This window comes from Malania oleifera, chromosome 9 (genome assembly GCF_029873635.1).
Source record: "Malania oleifera isolate guangnan ecotype guangnan chromosome 9, ASM2987363v1, whole genome shotgun sequence".
In the NCBI taxonomy this organism is placed as follows: Eukaryota; Viridiplantae; Streptophyta; class Magnoliopsida; order Santalales; family Ximeniaceae; genus Malania; species Malania oleifera.
This window is the reverse complement of record NC_080425.1, coordinates 40,837,388-40,859,318: the sequence shown is the minus strand read 5'-3', so window position 1 is coordinate 40,859,318 and position 21,931 is coordinate 40,837,388. Positions and strand designations below refer to the sequence as shown.

The window sequence follows — 21,931 nt, the reverse complement described above, 5'->3', positions numbered from 1 at the left end:
ACACCGTTATTTTAACAAGGTTCGACCGCAGCCTACGCCCTTGTCCCAAGCAACTTTCTATGAGGATTTCCTTTACCAACTTCGTTACCAGGTGATGTTATGACCTCTCTCCCTCAAAGGTGGAGTTCGCCTCTCTAACGAGAATCCCCTCTTGCTAGGCAACGATTCAATCATCCCCCGAACTGTAAAAACTACAACAAACAACAAAAACTTGCTTGTACAAAGAAAAGCTCCTCAAATGAGCGTATTAGTACACGTTATATTCAAAAATAATACTTCAAAATAACAATATGAAAGTTGAAGCTCGAAGTATATCACCGGAACTAATTAAAGATATGATTTTTTGAAGATCAGTTTCTTGAAGTGAAACAATCAAGAACACAACAGTCGCCTGTCAGACAAGAGTATACAGAAGTATGTGCGTGTCGTTTGCTTTTTTTTTTTTTTTCAATGGTGTTCTTGCCCTAATGTGCGAGAATAATATGCTTAAATAGTGCACTAGGGTTTCAAAAACTTTCCTTTGAATTTTCTTTCAATTTGGAAACCATTTAGGCACAATTTGGAAACAAGATCAGCGCTGTTTAATGTTTAAACACTCACATCAGTCACTTGTCCATGATGGGTGAGTCGCTTGTGCTCTTTTAAAATAAGCATATTCTGAAAGTTAGAATGGGGTCTGTCGACTGTGCCTGATAAGTCAGTCACCTGTGCCTGATAGGTCAGTCACCTGTACCTATTATGTTCGAATATTTTCAAACACAGAAGCACTACAGTCGCTTGATGAATAAACATCAATCGCCTGCTTTTTAGCAAAACTCGCCTTCCAATAAATTTTTGGTTCCAAACTTACTTTATATATTTTAAAACTCATTTTGGACTTCGAGAAAATGTTTTTCATGAATAAAATGAGGTATCTAAGTCCAATGACATTTCCTAGGAGCTTCAATTAATCAATATTGAGTTTTAAAGTACTTACATGAAACTTTCATTTAGTTTTCCTATCTTAGTGTCTAAGTTTTCATGTTGTGAAGCTTCCAATGTGTCTCTGAGCTTTAAGGACTGCTTCATGTCTCACATAACTTGAACCTTCATGTTTATCATGTCTCATAGCCTTAAGTGTGATTTTCCATTTAGACTCTTCAAGCATATCCACTTGAAATCTTAAACTCACTTAAGTCGTGAAACTTAAACTCACAAAGACATGTTAAGTAACCTTGATTTGTTATCATCAAAATGAGATTAAGCCTTGTTAGGCCAATAATCTCCCTTTTTTTTTTATGATGACAAATAAAGAACAAAAATGAGAAATCTTTAAAAAGACTCCCCCTTTTAATAAGCATACTCTTAACAAGTCATACACACATTATATTTCACATGTTTATAATATCATGCTTTCAACATTTATATCAGAGTAATTTCAAGCATTAAGAATTTTCAATATATATCACGCTTTTCATTAACTCATGTCAATCAAGCATTCAAAATTTTCAATGTGTATCATACTTTTCAATAATGACTAAGATTTTTGAATAATCGTCAGGAAGGCCTGACAAATCTTTGAAGGTTGGCCGAAGCCTTTGAAGCAGTAGCCGCAGTTTTTGACTCGAGAGCAAAGAATTTATTTCTTTTTCTTTGCTTTTCCTTTTGAAGAGATATTTCTTGGATCTCCTTGGAGTAATTGATAAAAGTCTAAATCGAGATCAAGATCAATGGTTCTGTTTGAATCTTGACTGTTGGCAGAATCTAAGTCATCTGATTCTTCCAATTGTTTGATCATCTTGACTAATTGAGCCTTCATTTTTCTTGACTTTGAGGATTTTGATTTTCTTGAGGAAAATATTGAAATAGTGTCATCATCTCCAAGGACCTTTAATCTCTCCTTTGATTTTAATAACGAACCTTGGGAATTTGAAGACTGATTAATTTGCTGAATAAGCCATGAACGAACTTGTCATTCTGGTAAGGTAAATTTCTCCCACCAACGAACTTTGAAAATTCTTCTTATTGTTTTTGAAAAACACAAGGTGCTTTCTTCTGAAGAATGTATTATGAATTTTCCCTTTATTTTTGAAAGAATCTCATTTACATGTCAAAATATATTTGTTTTTTCTTAATTTCTTTTCATAATTAAATAATTTTTTTATTTGAATACATTTCTCTTCTTCTCTAACAAAAATTTAATTTCATTATTTTTTTTTCCAAGCCATACATGTACAGTTTCTTTTTCCAATTTTGCTTTAATTTTTTGTCCACATATCCATAAATTAGCATCATGTTAGAAAAAAGAATGCTTGAGATCCTATGCAAGAGATAAGGAAGAAATTATTTTAAATTAAAAAATATAATTGAAAATGAATTTTCTTAATTGATAACATATTTAGAAAAAAAATTAATTTTAAAATTTAAAAATCTCACATTTTTATTATTTTTTTAAATAAGTAATTATCTTCAAAATAATGCCTTCGTTTCGTCCCAAGTCTCAAATTTATCCATAATGCCCTCGTTTTGTACGGACTATGAACACAAAATTAGATCCGAACTTGGAACTTGTAGTCTCACACCCGAATCCGACTTGTTTACAAATTGAATCAGTGCCTTCATAACTGTCCATTTCCTCCGAAGCCCTGGACTCCACTCTCGCCGTGTTCCCCCAGAAACCCTAGAAAAACCCTCACACCTCCACATATCCGGGCTACTGGAAGTCGGGGCAGAACTCTGGCCATCTCTCTCCTATCTCTTCTGCTATCCCCACACCATCCATCACATTCTCTCTTCTGCTCCGAAACGAGCCCAATACGTTCCAAAGATGTCGATGTCCAAGAGCTCCAAGATGCTCCAATATATCAATTACCGCATGCGCGTCACGATTCAGGACGGCCGCCAACTAGTGGGCAAGTTCATGGCCTTCGACCGCCACATGAACCTTGTCATTGGCGACTGCGAGGAGTTCCGGAAACTGCCCCCGGCCAAGGGTAAGAAGAATGAAGAACGAGAGGATCGTAGAACCTTAGGTTTGGTTCTCCTAAGGGGTGAAGAGGTGATCTCTATGACGGTGGAAGGTCCTCCCCCTCCGGATGAGTCTCGTGCCAAAGCTGCTGGTGCTGCTGCAGCGGCAGGTCCCGGAATTGGGAGAGCTGCTGGGAGGGGGATTCCAACTGCACCATTGATTCAGGCTCAGCCTGGTTTGGCTGGGCCAGTTCGTGGTGTTGGGGGGCCTGCGCCCGGCATGATGCAGCCACAGATCTCTCGCCCTCCGGTGCCTCAAGTGTCGGCCCCACCCATTTCCTATCCTGCTCCAGTGATCCGACCACCCGGGCAGATGCCTCCATTCCCTGGCCAGCCTGGGCAAGCTCCACCACCAATGGCACGTGGTCCACCCCCTCCTGGCCCTCCACAGTATGCAGCTGCAAGGCCAGGTGGGGCACCACCTGTGTTCCAGGTGCCGCCACAGTTTGGACAGCGCTCAATGGTCCCTCCACCACCAATGATGAGAGGACCGCCACCTGCACCGCGACCAGGAATGCCAGCCCCTCCTCCTCGGCCAGGGATGCCTCCTCCACCTGGTGGCGTTCCAGTTTTTGGTCCTCCTCGTCCAGGCATGCAACCGCCCCCAAATCCTCAGCAGCAGCAACAGAATCAGCAGCAGTAGGGATTTGGTATGCTTCCTATGGAACCTATCGATATATTGACTTCTGATTTCTTTGCATTACCTTACTATTGCAGTTGGGCTGTGTTTGACTGTACCTTCCAATATTTAACCCCTTGCTTACTGAGCATCTGTGATGTTTGTTTGTTATCTCAACCTCGCTCTGAGTTTCTTTAAGTTTGTCTTGTCAGTAATTTGTTAATTGTGGATAAACTGTCAATTGATGAGTTTTTTTAATCTTAAGTGTTTTATTACATAAAATTCAGTTTAATTGGTCACAGATATGTACATCAATGAGTTTTGACTTATAATTTTGATTTAGACCTAGAGAATTATCTTAGTGATTCTTTAAATAAGAAATAACAGCGGAAGCTCATCTGTCATTGGCTCTGCTCTGAACTCAATCTGCTTAATTGCAGTCATGTTTCATCAGGCAGATACATGGCAATGCCAGGGCCCAAAAGTTCATTTAAAATGTTGAGGGTAAACCTATTTATTGTTTAGCTAAAATCCTCTTAGTACACTACACAAGGTGCTACAGTGGAAGAATGCATCATGCATATACTCTGTCATCAGCATCTGTCACATTGTGTATGTGCTATTATGTTTTATTTTTTGTTTTGATGGGATTCATAGCACCTTCATTTTCATTGTTTTTCTGTATTTTTATTGGAAGTAGGATGGTTCAATCTGCTGCATCGGAGCTTTATGCAACATATTTAGCTAACACTGCTAAGTGTTTCTTGGTCCCTCTCTCTCTCTCTCTCTCTCTGTCATGTTTTTGTATCAAATAGTTATCGGAGGGGCTTTAACATTGGGAAATATTTTAGCGCTTACGATTGCACGGGTCATTTAATGGACTGTAATGTGACATTCTATTGGAAGGGAAGTGCAGTGTGGGCTGTTTTTGATATTTGAAGCACAAACATTGGTAAAATATTCAAACAAAATCCGCCTTCTCTCAACTAATGTATTTGAAATTACCGTAGTTTTAAAACTTGAACCAGAAATTTGACAATATTGGACTCAGCCTGTAGCTATGCTGCTCTGGGTCATAGTTACTTGCATAGCTCTAAAAAATACATAACGGTACAGTGGCTCCTAAGACCGTTGACCACTCTCAAGTAATGTGGAAAGAGGGGGTTGCTTCTCCATATAAATAACATCTCCACCTTCTAATCCTTGGCAAATTAGTAAATAATAATAAAGAAAAATGAATTTATGCCCGTAGCAAAAGAAATACTTAGAACTAAATTTAATTCAAAAAGAAAAATTAAGTCAAGTAAAAAAATTTGTATATTGTTAAATAATTAAAAATGTATGTATATTTATTTATTTTTTGTTAGGATTTCTTGTAAGACCGGTATTGAAACAGAAATGAACCAAAATGTTAGAAAACTAAAAACCAAAACCAAAAGAAGAACTGAATTAAAATGGTTTTGGTGTGGTTTTTGGTTTTTTAGTAATTTTTTGCTTGCCCTTGTTATTAGGTAATATATAGGAGTTTGGTGTAAAGCATTTAAAATCTACTTTAGGGACTAAGAAGTATTCTGTTGGGCTATGGTGCCATAATGGACAGTAGTACTTCTAAAAAATTTGTCAGATCACTATTGTCCTAATTTTTTCACACATAGCCGGTCCCAAGCCCGGGTAAATGAGGAGGGTTGCATTAGGTAGTTGAAAGCCAGCGTAAAATTTGTCAGATTACTATGATATGAATTCTTACCGAATATTTGTTGGGGCATTCCCTACGAGCGATGCGTTGCACTTGTATAACCCGGGTGTAGAAAAAAGTGGGTAAGGGTGGGCTAGGTCGTTACCTCGAAGCGACACGCCATGTCGGTGCCTGGGTTTGGTGTCAAATATGCGAGGGTTCTTGCATCATTTTGGACGTGGGCAGGTAAAGACGTTAGCCTAGGAAACTAGGATTAGTTTAGCAACTTGGAATACAGGGATACTTACGGGTAAAAACATGGAAATTGTGGACATATAATGATTAGAAGAAAAATTATAATTTGCCTTCAAGAAACTAAGTGGGTGGGGGAGAAAGCTAGAGAAATTGATAAATTAGGATTTAAACTTTGGTACACTGAAAAAGAAAACCATAAGAATGAAGTAGGAATTATTGTAGACAAAAACTTAAAAGATAGCGTTGTTATGCAAACATAGTATGGGATAGAACTATAAAAATCAAGATGGTATTAGGCCAAGAGATAATAAATATCATTAGTGCTTCTGCTCCTCAAGTAGGCTTAGTAGAAAATTTTGGGATGATATGGATAGTATTATAAAAGGCATACTAGGGACTGAGAAAATATTTATAGGAGATCTAAATGGACACATTGGAAGGGATAATAAAAGTTATGAGAGGATACATAGAGGATATGAATATGGAGACAAAAATGAGTCTAGGGAGATGATCTTAGGCTTCGCTATGTCATATGATTTTTGTATCATGAATACTTTCTTTAAGAAGAGAGAAGAACACTTAATAACCTTTAAAAGTGGACAAAATAGAAGTTAAACAAATTTCTTTTTTTTAACTAGGACGGTAGATCATTTGTTATTCTAGGTGAAAGCTTAACCACACAACATAGAGTCTTAGTGTTAGATATATGTATTAAAAAATGGAAGAAAAAGGATAAAATAAATCAGTGTAAGAGAACTAGGTGGCGGAACCTAAAGGGAGAAAATATAATAAAATTTAAAGATAAAATGATCAAAGATGGGGATTGAACTATAGAGGATGAGATAGATATAAATACTCTTTGGAGTAGATTAGTTTGTTCTATAAAAAAAGTTAGCAAAGGAGATTTTAGGTGAATCAAGGGGAAGATTCTCAAATAGCAAAGAAAGTTGGTGGTGGGATAAAATTTCCAAAAAGTCGTAAAGACAAAAAGAATTTGATATAAAATGTGGCAAAAATGTAGAAACATGGATAACTTTGAAAAGTATAAAGATGCGAGAAAAGATGCAAAAAAGACTGTTAGTGAAGCTAAATACAAATCATTTAGTAGGTTTTATGATAGATTAGATACAAACAAAGGGGAAAGAGATATTTAAAATTGCTAAAGGCAGAGAAAGGAAGAGTAAGGACTTCGCAAATGTAAAATGCATAAAAAGTGAGGATGATATTGTCTTGGTTAAGGATGCAAACATAGAAGAAAGATGGTGAAGTTACTTTAGTAAGTTGTTTAATGAAAACCAAATAGAAGACAGACTTTAATTTGACAAATGCAGAAAAGACTAGAAATATGAAATTTATTTGCAAAATTAGAATTAACGAAGTTAAGTTGGCACTAAAAAAGATGAAAAATGGGAAAGCTATAGGATCGATAACATCCCAATTGAAGGATGACATCCCAATTGAAGGATAACATCCCAATTGAAGTTTGGAAATGCTTAGGTGATAACGGAGTTATATGAATAACTAATTTAATTAATGCAATTATAAAAACTAAGCAAGTGCCTGATGAGTGGAGTAAAAGCACTTTAATACTTATGCAAAAATAAAGGAGATTTTCAAAACTGTAATTACTATTGTGGAATTAAACTTATGAGTTGTACGATGAAACTTTGGGAAAAGATAGTTGAACAAAGATTAAGGCTAGAAATGAAGGTATCAGAAAATCAATTTGGTTTTATGCCTAGGAGATCTACCACATAGCTATATATCTTTTAAGAAGATTAATGGAAAAGTTTGGGGAAAAGAAGAGGGACTTGCATATGCTATTTATTGACCTAGAGAAAGCATATGATAGGGTACTTAGGGAAGTTCTTTGGTAGGTTTTAGAAAAAAGAGGTGTATGTAGTAGGTATACTGATGTTATTAAGGATATATACGATGATGATTAGTGGAAGGACTATAGATGGGGAAACTAGAGAATTTCCAATCATCATAGGTGTACATCAAGGATTTGCTTTGAGCCCTTATCTTTTTGCTGTAGTGATGGACCGCTGACTACGAGTCAGAGAATTCAAAATGAGGTTCTTTGGTGTATGTTGTTTATAGATGATATTATATTGACTGATGAAACTAGGGGCGGGGTAGAGGTTGAGTTAGAATTATGGAGAGAAGCTTTGGAATCTAGAGACTTTAGGATAAGTATAAATAAAAGAGAATATATGAAGTGTAATTTTAGTAATGGTAGGAGGAATATTGGAGACGAAGTTAAACTTGATGATGAAGAAATAAATAGCACTTGTAGATTTTGATACCTTGGATCTATTATGCAAGATGAAGGAGAAATTGAAGATGATGTAATGCATAGAGTTAAAAGCAGGTTGGGTAAAGTGGAGAAGTGCTTCAAGTGTGCTTTGTGATCGTAGAATACCCTTAAAATTAAAAGAAAAGTTTTATAGGATGACTATAAGACCAACTATGCTATATATATCGGAATGTTGGGAGACGAAGAAATTAAATATCCAAAAAGTAAAAGTTGTTGAGATGAGAATGCTTAGATGGATGAGTGGTATAACACTGATAGATAAATTAAGGCATGAACATATTTGCGGTAAGTTTGATGTAACTCCTATAGAAGATAAGATAAGGGAGGGACGACTCAGATGGTGTGGATACTTGCAACATATAGAATTCAAATTTTCCAGCCCGCAAAAACCCAGAAATAATGGAGAGAAACCCAATACTCATATTTTAATAATCACCTTTCTTGGAACTTTAATGACCACTTTTCTCAGCAACCAAACAAGACTTTTAGGGTTTCTTCGTCAAGACCCAAAACCCCATCAATTCCTTTCTGCAAAAACATCATACAAACCCATCTTTGCACATAGCACCAACGAAATTGAAGATGATGTAATGCATAGAGTTAAATCAGGTTGGGTAAAATGGAGAAGTGCTTCAAGTGTACTTTGTGATCATAGAATACCCTTAAAATTAAAAGAAAAGTTTTATAGGATGGCTATAAGACCAACTATGCTATATGTATCAGAATGTTGGACGGTGAAGAAATAGAATATCGAAAAAGTAAAAGTTGTTGAGATGAGAATGCTTAGATGGATGAGTGGTATAATACTGATAGATAAATTAAGGAATGAACATATTTGCGGTAAGTTTGATGTAACTCCTATAAAAATAAGGTAAGGGAGGGACGACTCAGATGGTGTGGACACTTGCAACGTAGGCCACATAATGTGCCAGTGAGGAAGAGTGAGTTAGTTACTGTGGGGGATAGTAAAAGGAGTAGGGGTAGACCTAAAATAACTTGGAATGAGACAGTGAGTAAGGATTTAATAGCCCTGAATTTGTCAAAAGAAATGGTCCATGATCGCATAAATTGGCAGAAAAGGATTCATATAGCCGACCCTACCTAGTGGGATTGAAGGCTTGGTTTTGTTGTTGTTGTTGTAGTACTTCTAAAAAACTCTACCATCAAATAACTAGATCTGCATTTGTTATCAAGTAATGTATAGCAGACCAGAACTATGAAGCATTTAGAATCAGTGTTAGGATAAGAAGCAATGTGTTGTTTCTCTTGAGCTTTTGTGTGACTAGGTTTGCGGTTTCTGGTGCCCGTAAATGCTGTTAAAAAACATATGGTTGTAAGTTATCTATGCTGCGTCAGTGCAATGTTAAAACCATTGTACTTTGCAAATATATATTTGTTAATTATTACATAATAGATGTTCATTTCCTATGTTTAATCGTAGAAATTATTTTTAACCAATTTATTATTGATTGTAAATTTTTAATAGCGAAAACGAGCTTTAGATAATTTTGGCTTAATTATGGATTGTGAAAGTGTTAATTGTACATTTCTTGGAATTAGAGAATTTACAACTATAAAGTTGAATTAGACAAAAAGAAGGGGTAAATGTTATAGTTTTAAGATGCATTTTTTGAATGCTTTGAAGCATAGTGTTTCCAACTTCCATAGCATGCTGCCAGCCTTTAAATGAAGTCTGATATCAGATGCCTTTTGGTATCATTTTTATACTGTGTTAAGAAATGGGGTTTGGAAGATGGTTTGTTGTCGATAATGATTTTGTTAGGACTGAAATTCCAACGTTTATAATCTGAAAGCACTTATTCAAGTGGGTGCTGAGAATTTTGAGATGTGAAAAGTGTCTGAAGAGAGACAATGTGTTCTGATGCAAGGACAGCTAAATCTTTAGAGAGGAACAATTAGAGAGTAACACAGATCTTAGCTTTACTATTGTGGAGAGTGATGGAGATGAAAGATATATCAAGCGAGAAGATTGGGGGGGGGGGGGAGGGAGAGATAGGTAGAGGTTAAAAAGAATTGGGGTGATGCTTTTGAGTTTGCATAAGTTGATGGATTGTTACTTGATGAATTTCACAAAGAATTTGGGTACAACTCATATCCATTAGATGTATTGGGTGACATTTCTCATTTGTCTCCAACTACGTTAGAAGGTCTAGGCATATCTTTGGAGAAAAGGGGGTGGATAAAGAAAATCAGGTGAAAGATAATAAACAGGATGGTATTTGGCCTACCCTGCATCTTTTGTGAAGGAAGTTCTCATCTGTATTTGGTTTCTTTTATTTATTTTTTATTTTTAAATTTTTTTGAGGACCTTTTGTCCTGATGATTGTACCTTTCTTTTAATAAATTCCTTTTGTTATAAAAAACAGAAATGGGTGGGATAGAATTTTTGAGGTGGTCTCTGGGCTCAAGATTAATATGGCTCAGAGTGGGTGTGTTCTTCTCCTTCCTCCTCTAAAACCCAAGGTCGGCCTATGTTGTATAATTTCATGCTCATTGATGGTTCTTCATGCATATGAAATTCTAGTTTCTGGTTATTGATGCACTTTATAATTTAATAACTAATGTTTGTACCTCTGTTTTTTCCTAGCATATTTTTTAGAGTGAAAAAGGATTGACTGAGTTGAGACAATTGAGAAATTTCTAGCAAACTCAATCAAAGAATTAGGAAAGGCCAAATGAATATGGTTACAAATGGAATGTTCTCTATTTTTTACTGCATGCAGGAAAACATTGAGGTTAACTAGGTGGGTGAATTAAGTTTGCATATCTTTTGGGATTTTCTTGGAATAGTTGGTTTTGCGTGACTTTTGTGGATAGAGTATGCATGGGTTTGGGGGCAATTGAAAGATTTTTGGTCTGCTAAACTGATTACCCATGGTTTCGAATGCTTAAAAACAATGGGGGATTTTTATTTCTGAAGCTTTTGGTAAGCAAATGGGGACAATTCATAGTTTTTGAAAAGTCACAGGGCGACTTGGGAAAAATTTCTCTGAGGATTCCTGATGGATTGAAGGGTTCAAGATGGTAGGTTCTTTTTGAATCTATGGAAGATTTGCAAATGATGTGGTCTGTTAGAAGACTTGAAACACAAGGGGGTAGGTATAGAGTTAATTTAGATAGCAGGGAGTTGGGTTTGCAAGGATTGTGTATCTCATATTATTGCTCAAGAAATTTGTTTGGGGAGGTAGGAGAGGGCTAGCCAGCCATTAACATGCTCAAAAGCTTAATTACATTGAAGTTGTGACACCTGACACTTCTCATGATTGGGTGTGATGGTTTTTGGATGGTTCTCACGAGAGAGTGCATGTTGGAGGACAAATGAAATTATTTTATGTGTGGATTTGGAGGGAGGGTATTATGGACCAGGATGGGATTGTCATTTTTGCATTCCCAGTTGTTTGATGAGTCGAGAGGGCTTAAGGAGAATTTATGAATTTTTGGGCCAAAAGTATTGGGCCTGTTACCATGACTTTTATTAGGTCTGTGCCTGAAAGACCCTTAGGCTTGCTTTCCACTTAATGAAAGCGGTATTCGGGCTGGTAACATTTGGGTAAAAAAATTAGGGTTTAACAAGCCCATGGCTGGGTCTTTTACAGTAGGCAAATCCTTTAACTATGTGCAAGAGAACATAAGCTTTGAGGGCTTTAAAGTCACATTCGCAGGTGTTCATAAATGGAATTATGGAAATGCGGGTAAAGGGTGATTGTCTTCAAAGTGAGATGGAGCTATTAAAGTGATTAAATGAATCACATTTGTAGATCAAAGAGGGGTTTTGGGAAGATATTGTGGTCAAATCTGATTGTGGTATGGGGTTCAATGGAACTTTGAGGCAAGGGTTTGGCTTATTCATTGAAATACGAGATGGAATAGTCAGATTATTAGTGAGCACGCACAAAAACTGTGATAGTGGAGATGGAAATTTCAACCATTAATATCCATAATGTTGAATAATTGGGTAATGTTGAAGTCCTAACATCAATGGTAGGTCTCTCCCTCTATTTATAATATATGTCAAGTACAATTCCAATGACCTTAATACCCTTACTAACTTACACTTGTTAACATAATTCTTAACACATGATAATAATAATGCTGAATGGCTAAATTACTCTCAACACTCCCCCTCAAGCTGGAGCATATATGTATATCATATGCTCCTAGCTTGTTACAAATGAATTTCACTCGAGCCCCTCCCAAGGCTTTAGTGAATAAATCAGCAAGTTGAAACTCAGACTTCACATGAGAGGTTGTAATGAGCTTCTGTACAAGTTTCTCCTGAATAGAGTGGCAATCAACTTCAGTGTGCTTTGTCTGCTCATGGAAGACTGAGTTGGAGACAATATGAATAGTAGCTCGATTATCACGCATTAACTCCATAGGCTGAGAATGTGGAAAACCTAGTTCTTTCAGCATGTTCTTCAACCACACAAGTTCACATGTAGTGTGCGCCCTAGCCATACATTCTGACTCAATGCTTGACCTGACCACCACAGTAAGAAGACAGCAATTTACCATTGACAAAGATACAGTACCTTGTTGTGGACCTTCGTTCGGAAGGCGACTCGACCCATTCTGCATCTATATATCCTTGAATATGAGTGTAGCCCCAATCTTGATATAAGAGACCTCTCCTTGGTGCACCTTTGAGATATCACAAAATTTGAGTTATTGCAGCCCAATGACTTGTTCTTAGTGAATCAAGAAACTGACTCACAGCCCTTATTGCGAAATATAGGTTGATTGATTGTAAAATAATTCAACTTTCCAACAAGTCTTCGTTATCGTCATGGGTTAGACAACAAATCACCCATATCTGGCAGTAACTTACTATTGGAATCCATGGGTGTATCAACAAGTTTGGATCCCAACGGCCACGTCTCATCTAAATGATCAAGAACATACTTCCTTTGAGACAAGACAGTTCCTGTGCAATATCTCGATACTTCTATACCCAAGAAGTATTTCAATGGTCCCAAATCCTTTGTCTGAAACGTAGTTTGCAGGAAATGCTTTAGGGTTTGAATACCCATAGTAGTTGAAAGCGCGCCCCTAGGCGCAAGGCGCAGTGATGCGAAGAGGCTTGCGCCTCAAACCAAGTGAGGCGAGGCGACCTGCAAGAGGCGACGCTAGGCGAGACGAGGCGCACTGGGGTGACAGGTGCAGTGAGTCACGCCTTGTGAATTTTTTTAGTCATTTAAAGTAGAGAAATAGTCACGTCCAGACCCGTAGCCCTCATTCGGCTCGAACGAACATAGCCCTAGCCCCTCTCGGTCTTTCGAAGCCCTTCGTGAGTTCGTTTTGCACGTTCGAACCAGCAGGATCCTTTGCGATCCTTCGAACCAGCAACGTGAGCTCGTCTGTGAGCCTTCGAACCAGCCGGAAGCCTTCGCTACTTCGTCTTCGAGCTTCGAACCAGGATCGTGAGTTTGTCTTCGACATTTTAAAGAAGCACAACCCTTCGCGACTTCGTTTCCAACCAGCAGGAGCCCTCGTGAGTTCTTCTTCTTCTTCTTCTTCTTCTTCCTGCTGCCTGCTGCCTGCTGCCTGCTGCCTTCTGCTTCTCTTCTTCTTCTTCTTCTTCCTGCTGCCTGCTTGGTGCATGCTGCGTGCTGCTGACTGCTGCCTGCTGCTTCTCTTTTTCTTCTTCTTTATATGTAAGCTTATAAATTAAATATTTTCTTTAATTAATCTAAGCTTATAAATTATAACTAATACATAATATTTATTTATTTTACTGAAATTTACCTACTGTTTTTAAATTTGTAATATTTAGTTTAATTAATGTAAGTTTATAAATTATAACTAATACATAATATTTATTCTTTTTATTGAAATTTGGCTACTCTTTTTCCTCTTCTTCTTTATATGTAATTACTAATTAAATATTTAGTTTAATTAATGCAAGTTTATAAATTATAACTAATACATAATATTTATTCTTTTTACTGAAATTTAGCTACTATTTTTTAATTTGTAATATTTAGTTTAATTAATGTGAGTTTATAAATTATAATTAATACATAATATTTATTTATTTTATTGAAATTTAGCTACTATTTTTCGATTTGTACTCTTTTCTTTTGATGTTGAACTATGTTGAATTGTTGATGCTTTTGGGCTAAATTTTCAATTTTGTAATTGAATTTTTTGGCATTTTAAATTCTAATATTACTAGATATTAGAATGTTCATATATCAATTACCCCAAATAGACATTTTACACCATTTTAATAATTGTGCGCCTCACCTTCATGAGGCGCGCGCCTTCGCCTCGCGCCTCGCACCTCGGCTTCAAAGACCCTTTGTGCCTCGGCTCGCCTCGCGCCTCTAACTACTATGTGAATACCTTGATCATCATCACCAGTAATCACAATATCATCCACATACACTATAAGAAAAATCCTTTCGGATGGAGTATGGTGATAAAATATAGAAGGATCTGCGGCACATCATCGAAGGCAAAACTCAAGTACTACAATACTGAAGCGACCAAACCATTCTGATACAAGGGCAGCATCAAGGTTTTGCAGCCATGGAGAAATTAGAAGAAATTTTAGAGAGGAAGGGAGGAAAAAGGAGATGTAAGGGGGAACTCATGAACAATCCACAATTCAAATTCATCAACAACTGCCTACAACATGTCTTTCACAAACTATTTAAACAATCCACAATTCAAATTCATCAACAACTGCCTACAACATGTCTTTCACACACTATTTATAAGGAAGCCTCTTCACATGAAATTACATAAAAACTCGTAAAACTACCTTACCTTGCAAACATACCTCTACTTTACACAAATATTACAAACAACCACCATAATGGCTATATCTTATCACTGGGCGTTGATTTGCTTGTGTTTAAGCCAAAGTGATAGCAAAGTTGCATAAAAATGCCATTGCATTTTCATTTCTTTGGTAGCCTTATTAATGTTGCCTTTCATGTGTCCATTTTCCTATTTGCTTTGTTATCTCTAACACACTAGATTAAGTGCTTGCTTGTGCAGTTATGCTATTGCATCGGGCTTACGATGACCCAATACTAAACACACCTAATAAACTACTAACTTAACGCAACAATTATCAATCCAATTTTTCTTAAGTAGTCTTTAACTTGGATCTTCCCAAGGTCTTATTTCTTGTTCTACATCAAATCTCCCCCAATTAGGAAAAATTTGGCCTCAAATTTTGAAATGTTGGAGGATTGAAAGGGAGAAGCAAATTTGGACTTTTCGAAAGCCACTGCTTGAATGAGGCAAGAAATCACGTTTCGTTGGTAGCATCATAGACTTGACTCGAGAATTAGCATCAATGAACTCATCAGGGATGACAAACTTTATAATAGGTATGTTTGAAGGACATTGGATGTCTTCAAACACTTCCATCGCCTTGTGTGTAGTGTCTTTACTTGAGTAACTTTGACATGATCACTAACCTCTGAGTTTTTGTCTTGGTTGGTTGGTAGAGCATACTTCAAAATGATTTTCTTCTTGTTGTAGTGGAAGACATGTGTTCCTATGTCCTTGAGTTGCACCCAAGTCATCCAACCAAGGAGAACCAAGTAGTACATGGCCAATCTTCATAGGTGGGATATCACACCAAACATTACCCAAATATTCACCCATTTGGATGGGAACCAAACATCTTTCATAAACATGTACGATAGAGTTATTAATCCAAGACATATCCTTAGGCTCCAGGTGAAGTTCCGCATGAAGCTGCAATTGAGTGATTCCATTTGTGGGAACCACACTCATTGGACATCTTCCATCAATAACAATTTTGCATACCTTTTCCCCACATTTGAGGAAGGTGTTGAAGAGCTTGAAATTTTGCCCAAGGTATGATAAATTCCTGTCCTATAATTTGTCACCATGTTGCTGAATTTATGCATATATAATTGTGTTAAAAGGCTGTTGATATATATGCTGCAGCTTTATATCACCAACAGCCTTTTAACACAATTACCCACATGCCTTACTCCCAATTTCTCAAAAAATATCTTCAATTCAACTTGATATTGGCTTCAATTCACCTTGATACTGGTTGTCCTGCTGAAATGAAATGAATTCACAAAGAAAACTAACAAATTACAGAAGCAAAACCTGATTTTTGATGCTGGCAGAGACAATTTCTTGGGTTTTGTTCCAAATTATCGGGCTTGTTTACAATATATTGTGTTCACAATAAAAATATCAAACTGCAGATCAAATTATCATGGAGAAACTCAAAATATCATGGCTGTTGGCAATTTCTCATGAGATAGGAAATTGTAGGAGACTTTGGGAGACTTTCTTATGTGCTTTGCCGGTGCGTGGGGCGCGAGTCGTTGGCGGTGAGATTCCGGCGATGAAAGAAGAGGAAGAAGAAGAGATTAATTAGAATAGAAAAGAGAGTTCAGATCAGCAAACTAGAAAGGAAAGAGAACTGAGAGAACTAAGGGAATTATAGGGAGAGATAGAAGAAGAGGAGAAGAGAAATAGAGAAGAAGAAAGAGGGTAGAATGCGGCTGGTAGGGGTGGCAAAATGGGTTGGAACTTGACATATGACCCGTTACCCGCCCGTTTAAATCGGATTTGGGTTTAATACAAGATGATTAGTTTATAAACGAGTCAACTCGAACCTGACCCGTTTAATAAAGGGGTTGGGCGGGTTTGGGTTGGGTATCAGCTGGGTGACCTGTTTATCTTAATATATATACCCTACACACCCATTTCTTGATTTCCGTTCCATTCGGCCTCTCAAGAAGAGGTAGTTGTAGTGCAAACAGCAGACTTGTAGGCGCCTCGGTGCTCGGCCTAGTCACATGGCCTCATCTCTCTCCCTCTTCCTCTCTCTCGTTGACGCACGCGAGCGCGGTCGTGCATTTGTGAGCCAAAATGTAGCTACCTCTACGGATGTACCAGTGCAACAGTGCTTCCAACCATTTGCGAGACAGTTGCAGCCACCGCTACCGCCTGTCGTGGCCACGGTTACCACCTATCAGGGCAAAGCCAAGTACAACTTCTCTTTTTCTTCTTCTCCACAATTCAATCAAGTTCACAAAATTGTTTCTCTGAGTTCTCTCAAGGCTTCGTGACTGGACTTCCGAGGATTTAAAAATCAACTTAATGAGTTGATATCCCTAACTAATTTCGAAATCTTACCCAGTTGGCGGTTCGGCACCCACTACGCAGATCTGAGATCGGCACTTTGCAAATACCCTCATGGCCTCATTCTCCATTTACCCCAAAACTTGTTCGGGGACGACAATTCGCACGGCTGAAAACACTAAAAAAAATTCATGTCATTTTATTATTATATGAAATGTTTAAAAAAGTTTAAAATAAATAAATTATATCTTTAAGCGGGTTACTCATTTATGACCTGTTTATTAAACGGGCGGGTTTGTGTTTATATGTTAGTCTCCCGTTAATAAACAGGTCAACCTGAACCCGAACCCATATTGTCCCTACCTGTTTATGACCCACTCAAACTCGGCCGGTTAACTCGTTTTGCCACCCCTAGAGGATGGGCAGCAGGGAATTAAGGAAAGAGCAAGAGGCCATAATAGAGAAAAGAAAGAAAAAGAGAGAAGGGAGAAGAAGAGAAGAGGAGAAGAGTGAGGGCGAATGGGTGGATTGAAATGGAAGAAAGAAGATCATGGTTGGGCTTTGATGCCAAATGATGTAGAGACAACATCAAGGTTTTGTGACCATGGGCAAATGAGAAGAAATAGATGAGAGGAAGGGAGGGGAATGGAGGAGAGAAGAGATACTAGGGGCGGAACTCTTGTTCAACTCACAATTCAAATTCATCAACAACTACCTACATCATGGCTTTTGCACACTATATATAAGAAAGCCTCTTCACATGAAATTAAATAAAACCCCTAAAACTACATTACATTACAAACATACTCCTACGTTACACAAATATAACAATCAACCCCCCAAATACACATAATTAATTAATACTAAATACCTCCTAACTTAACCCAACAATTATCAATCCAATTTTTCTTAAGTAGTCTCCAACTTGGATCTTCCCAAGGTCTTGCTTCTTGTCCTACATCACTAAGCCTGACTCCCTCTGAGCAACAAACTTGCTGGTTGCTCCATATAGACCTCCTTCTGGCCAGTGATAGTGGCTAAGGAGATGAACAGATGTACTGAGACGAGTTTGGCTATAGGGGAGAACATGTTCGAACAGTCTACGCCATACACCTTGGTATATCCCTTCGCAACAAAGCAGGCCTTCAATCGAGCCAAGGATTCATCTGGATTAACCTTCATAGTGTACACCCAATGACAATCAACCATAGATTTATTAGGAGGAAGACGTACTAAGCCCCCAAGTATCATTATCTTGTAGAGCTCACATCTCTTCTATCATTGCATTTCTTTACCTAGAATGGGACATGGCTTTATAAATAGATTTTGGTAGAGCAACAGAAGGCAAAGTACTAACAAAATAGTAATATGAGGGTGACAAGAAATTATAAAAAACAAAATTAGAGATTAGATGTTGGGCACAACTATGTTTACCTTTTCGAACAACAATGGGCAGATCAACATCCTGGGAAATAGGATTATTTGACGAGGGAAGAAAGGCGTAAAAGTGGAAGCTAGAGGAGACTCTCCTCCATTCAGTTGTTGTGCGTATACCTGCAAATTGAGATTATCCAAGCGACGAGAATGACTCAAATTGGATGAAGATGCTAGGGGATTGGGCATATATATTAGAATTTAGGTTACAAGGCAGAGGAAGGGACTCATTACGGTTAATAGAACTCAAGGAATCAGGGTAATATGGTGTAGACTCAAAAAAGGTGACATCAGCAAAGACAAAGAATCGATATAAAGTAGGGCTGTAACATTGATATCCCTTTTGAGTATAGGGATAACCTAGAAAAATGCATTTAAATAGCGCAAGGATCCAACTTATCCATTCCTAGAGTTAACTGATCGACGAAAGACACGCAATTGACTAAACAGGAGGAAGGGAGAACAAAGGAGCCTTAGGGAAGTTAATTGAATGTGGGATTTTATCACCAAGGATAGAGGATGACATTTTATTAATGAGAGAGCAAGTAGTGAGCACGACATCACTCCAAAATACTTTGGGGACATTAATTTGATACAAAAAGGTACAAGTGACTTCGAGAATATGTCTGTTTTTTTTTCGCTTTGCAACCCCATTTTGTTGTGGAGTGTGGGCACATGAGGATTGATGGATCATAGCATAATTAGTCATATAGGGCATTGAATTGGGTATTGAAATACTCTTTAGCATTATCACTATGAAGTATCTTGACTGGCATATCAAACTAAGTCCTTATTTGAGAATAGAAGGCAAAAAAAACATTAAATAACTTAGAATGATCTTTCATTTAAAAAGAACCTGATTATCTTGGAGTAGTCATCGACAAACGTAACAAAGTATCGAAACCCCAATTTCAACCTCACACAACTTGGACCCCAAACATCAGAATGGATGAGCATGGAAGGAGAAGCAAAGGGAACATGATGATGTTTTGCCAACTGACAAGACTCGCACTCAAGATTAGACATTGAACTCAAGGTGGGAACTAGCTGTTTTAATTTTTCCAAGGAGGGTTGGCCAAACCGACAATGGATTTGAACCTGTGTAGCAGCAGCTGTGCAGGCAATGGGAGAAGATAGCGACACAAAGTAGTAGAATTTATGAGCCTCACGTCTTGCACCAATTGTCTTCTTCGTCTTCAGATTCTGAATAATCACAGAATCAGAAAAGGACGTTATAGAGCAATTTAGTGCCTTTGTAAGCTTACTAAATGACATAAGATTGAAAGGGGACTTAGGAATGTATAAAACAGAAGAAAGAGAGATGGAGGGAATAGGATTTACTGTTCCTATCTCTTCACTTGTTATTGTGGACCCATCAGCAAGGGTTACTTGAGGTAGACTTTAGGATATTGGAGGGTAAAAAGGAAGTTGGGTATGCCTGTCACATGGTCAGTAGCAGCAGAGTTGATAATCCAAGGACTAGTGGGAGAGATGCCAAATGACATATAAACTGTAGGATTACCCTTCTAAGCAAAAGATGCAATGTAATGAGATTCTTGTTGGGATGTTTGATACTGTAGGAACCTGGAATACTCTTCCTCTGAGATAGTTATAGCTGTTCACCTGAACAAATGCCTGACGATGAAAACACACTTTTGGGTTTTGAGGACGCCATCCCAACACACACAACCTCGATACAGCTGCAAATCAGAAATACACAGCAAAAAAATGCTCTTGGGATTCCAAAACTGAATTTCTGGACCAACTGAAACAATGACAAGTGAATTTTCAGACCAACAGAACCAAACACAATGAGTCAACTGTTGATTCAACCGTGAACGAGTCACTACCAAATCGACATAGCACTGCCACAACCCTACAAAATCAATGTATAAATGCTGCCACTGCTTTGAGAGACTTAAACAACTGGGCATAGCACTGCCACAACCCTACAAAATCAGCACTGCTACAACCCTACAAAATCAATGTATAAATGCTGCCCTTGCTTCAAGAGACTTGAACATATTCCCAAGGGAAACCAACATGTGGCTCAACCAGCACCAAACAGCCTCTATGCAGTAGAACATCTGAAGTACACAGCGAACAACATCCTCCTGGAATACAAATCAAGAACGCAGCAAAATCACTGTTTCAGGCCTCAGTGAACTCTATAGTTATTGACCAACAGCTTCAAGCATTAGCAAGCAATCATTCCTGGAATGGTGCACATGAACAACTAGAAAGGTGATACCTTTGGACAAAAAAGATGACAAACAACTTGGTATTTTCAAGACATTTAGGAGGAAATCGGAGCAAAATGGCTGCTTAAAAATGTCTCATGCGCTGACATGTGGGTTGGCACTGCTGGCTTCCCGCTGGCTTGTGGGGGTGCTTGGAGGATCCTTTGGCTATGAAATTTTGAGGGCTGGCAGATCGGCAGGTTCTGTCACTTGTTTTGTGGTTTGTTTTGCAAAATATGAGGTATTTCTTTAGGTGTCGAAGAGGACAGCAGCATCCAGGATTTTTCCGGCAACTGCAGTTTTGTTACGGCAACTGCTGAAGCTGGTCCTGAATTTTGGTGATGCTGATGACCCTTCTAGATGTTTAGGGTTTGATTTAGCGGCGATCATGCAATTAGGGTTTAGGTTGGATCTTACTCTGATATCATGTTGAATAATTGGGTAAAATGGAAGGCCTAACTTCTATGATAGGTCTCCTTATATTTATAATATATGTCAAATACAATAATAATGACCATAATACCCTTACTAAACACAACTCTTAACACATAATAATAATGCTAAGTGACTAAATGACCACTAACAAATAACATTGGTTTTTTTTATATATACAATCTCCGGTGTGTTGTCAGGCACATGACCAAATCACTGAAATTCTTGGGTCAGATATTGATGACGTAGATTTCGAAAACCTTTTCGAGGTGGATGATGGATTGCTCATTGATCAGCTTAGAAAATAAGTCATTAAAGTTTTTTTTTTTTTTTTTTTTGTGGGGGGGGGGGGGGTTGGCGCATGAGGCTTGATTTATTAATGAAAATTTTGGTGATAAAGGGGAGGTGGATGAGCATTGGGTATGTCAGTGTGGCTCTCATGGATTTTCTGAGTTTGGTGTTTGCCATTTGAAGAATGATAGAAAATTCAACAATGGTCTAAGGTTGGTGTTTGCCATTTGAAGAATGATAGAAAATTCAACCATGGTCTAAGGTTGGTGTTTGCCATTTGAAGAATGATAGAAAATTCAACAATGATCTCAGATTCCGGAGAAAAATCAGCTCTGCTTCCTGCAACTCCCCTGTGCCTCTTCTTCTCCCACCATGGACCATTGACCATTCAGTAAGGAACATCTGCCTGTTTTTTCTTGGAGTTTTTGAGATAACTATAGTGTTGTAAAAGGCATATTACTCATTCCACAGCTAGTTAATGATACTTTTTGTTTCAATCAATTGCCATAGAGAATTAGTGGATTTGGGGGTTGAGAGTGGGTGGGGTG

At 37.8% G+C, this 21,931-nt stretch overlaps 1 protein-coding gene across 1 annotated transcript in view; it reads left to right on the top strand.

Moving 5' to 3' along the window:
• The first annotated feature begins 2,481 nt into the window (after positions 1 to 2,481).
• LOC131164664 (uncharacterized) overlaps positions 2,482 to 21,931 on the top strand; it is a 28,063-nt gene continuing 8,613 nt past the window's right edge. The window contains exon 1 of the mRNA XM_058122022.1: positions 2,482 to 3,656. Coding sequence (XP_057978005.1) covers positions 2,807 to 3,649 — 843 coding nt within the window. The 5' untranslated portion in view covers positions 2,482 to 2,806 and the 3' untranslated portion in view covers positions 3,650 to 3,656. The remainder of the gene's footprint in view (positions 3,657 to 21,931) is intronic.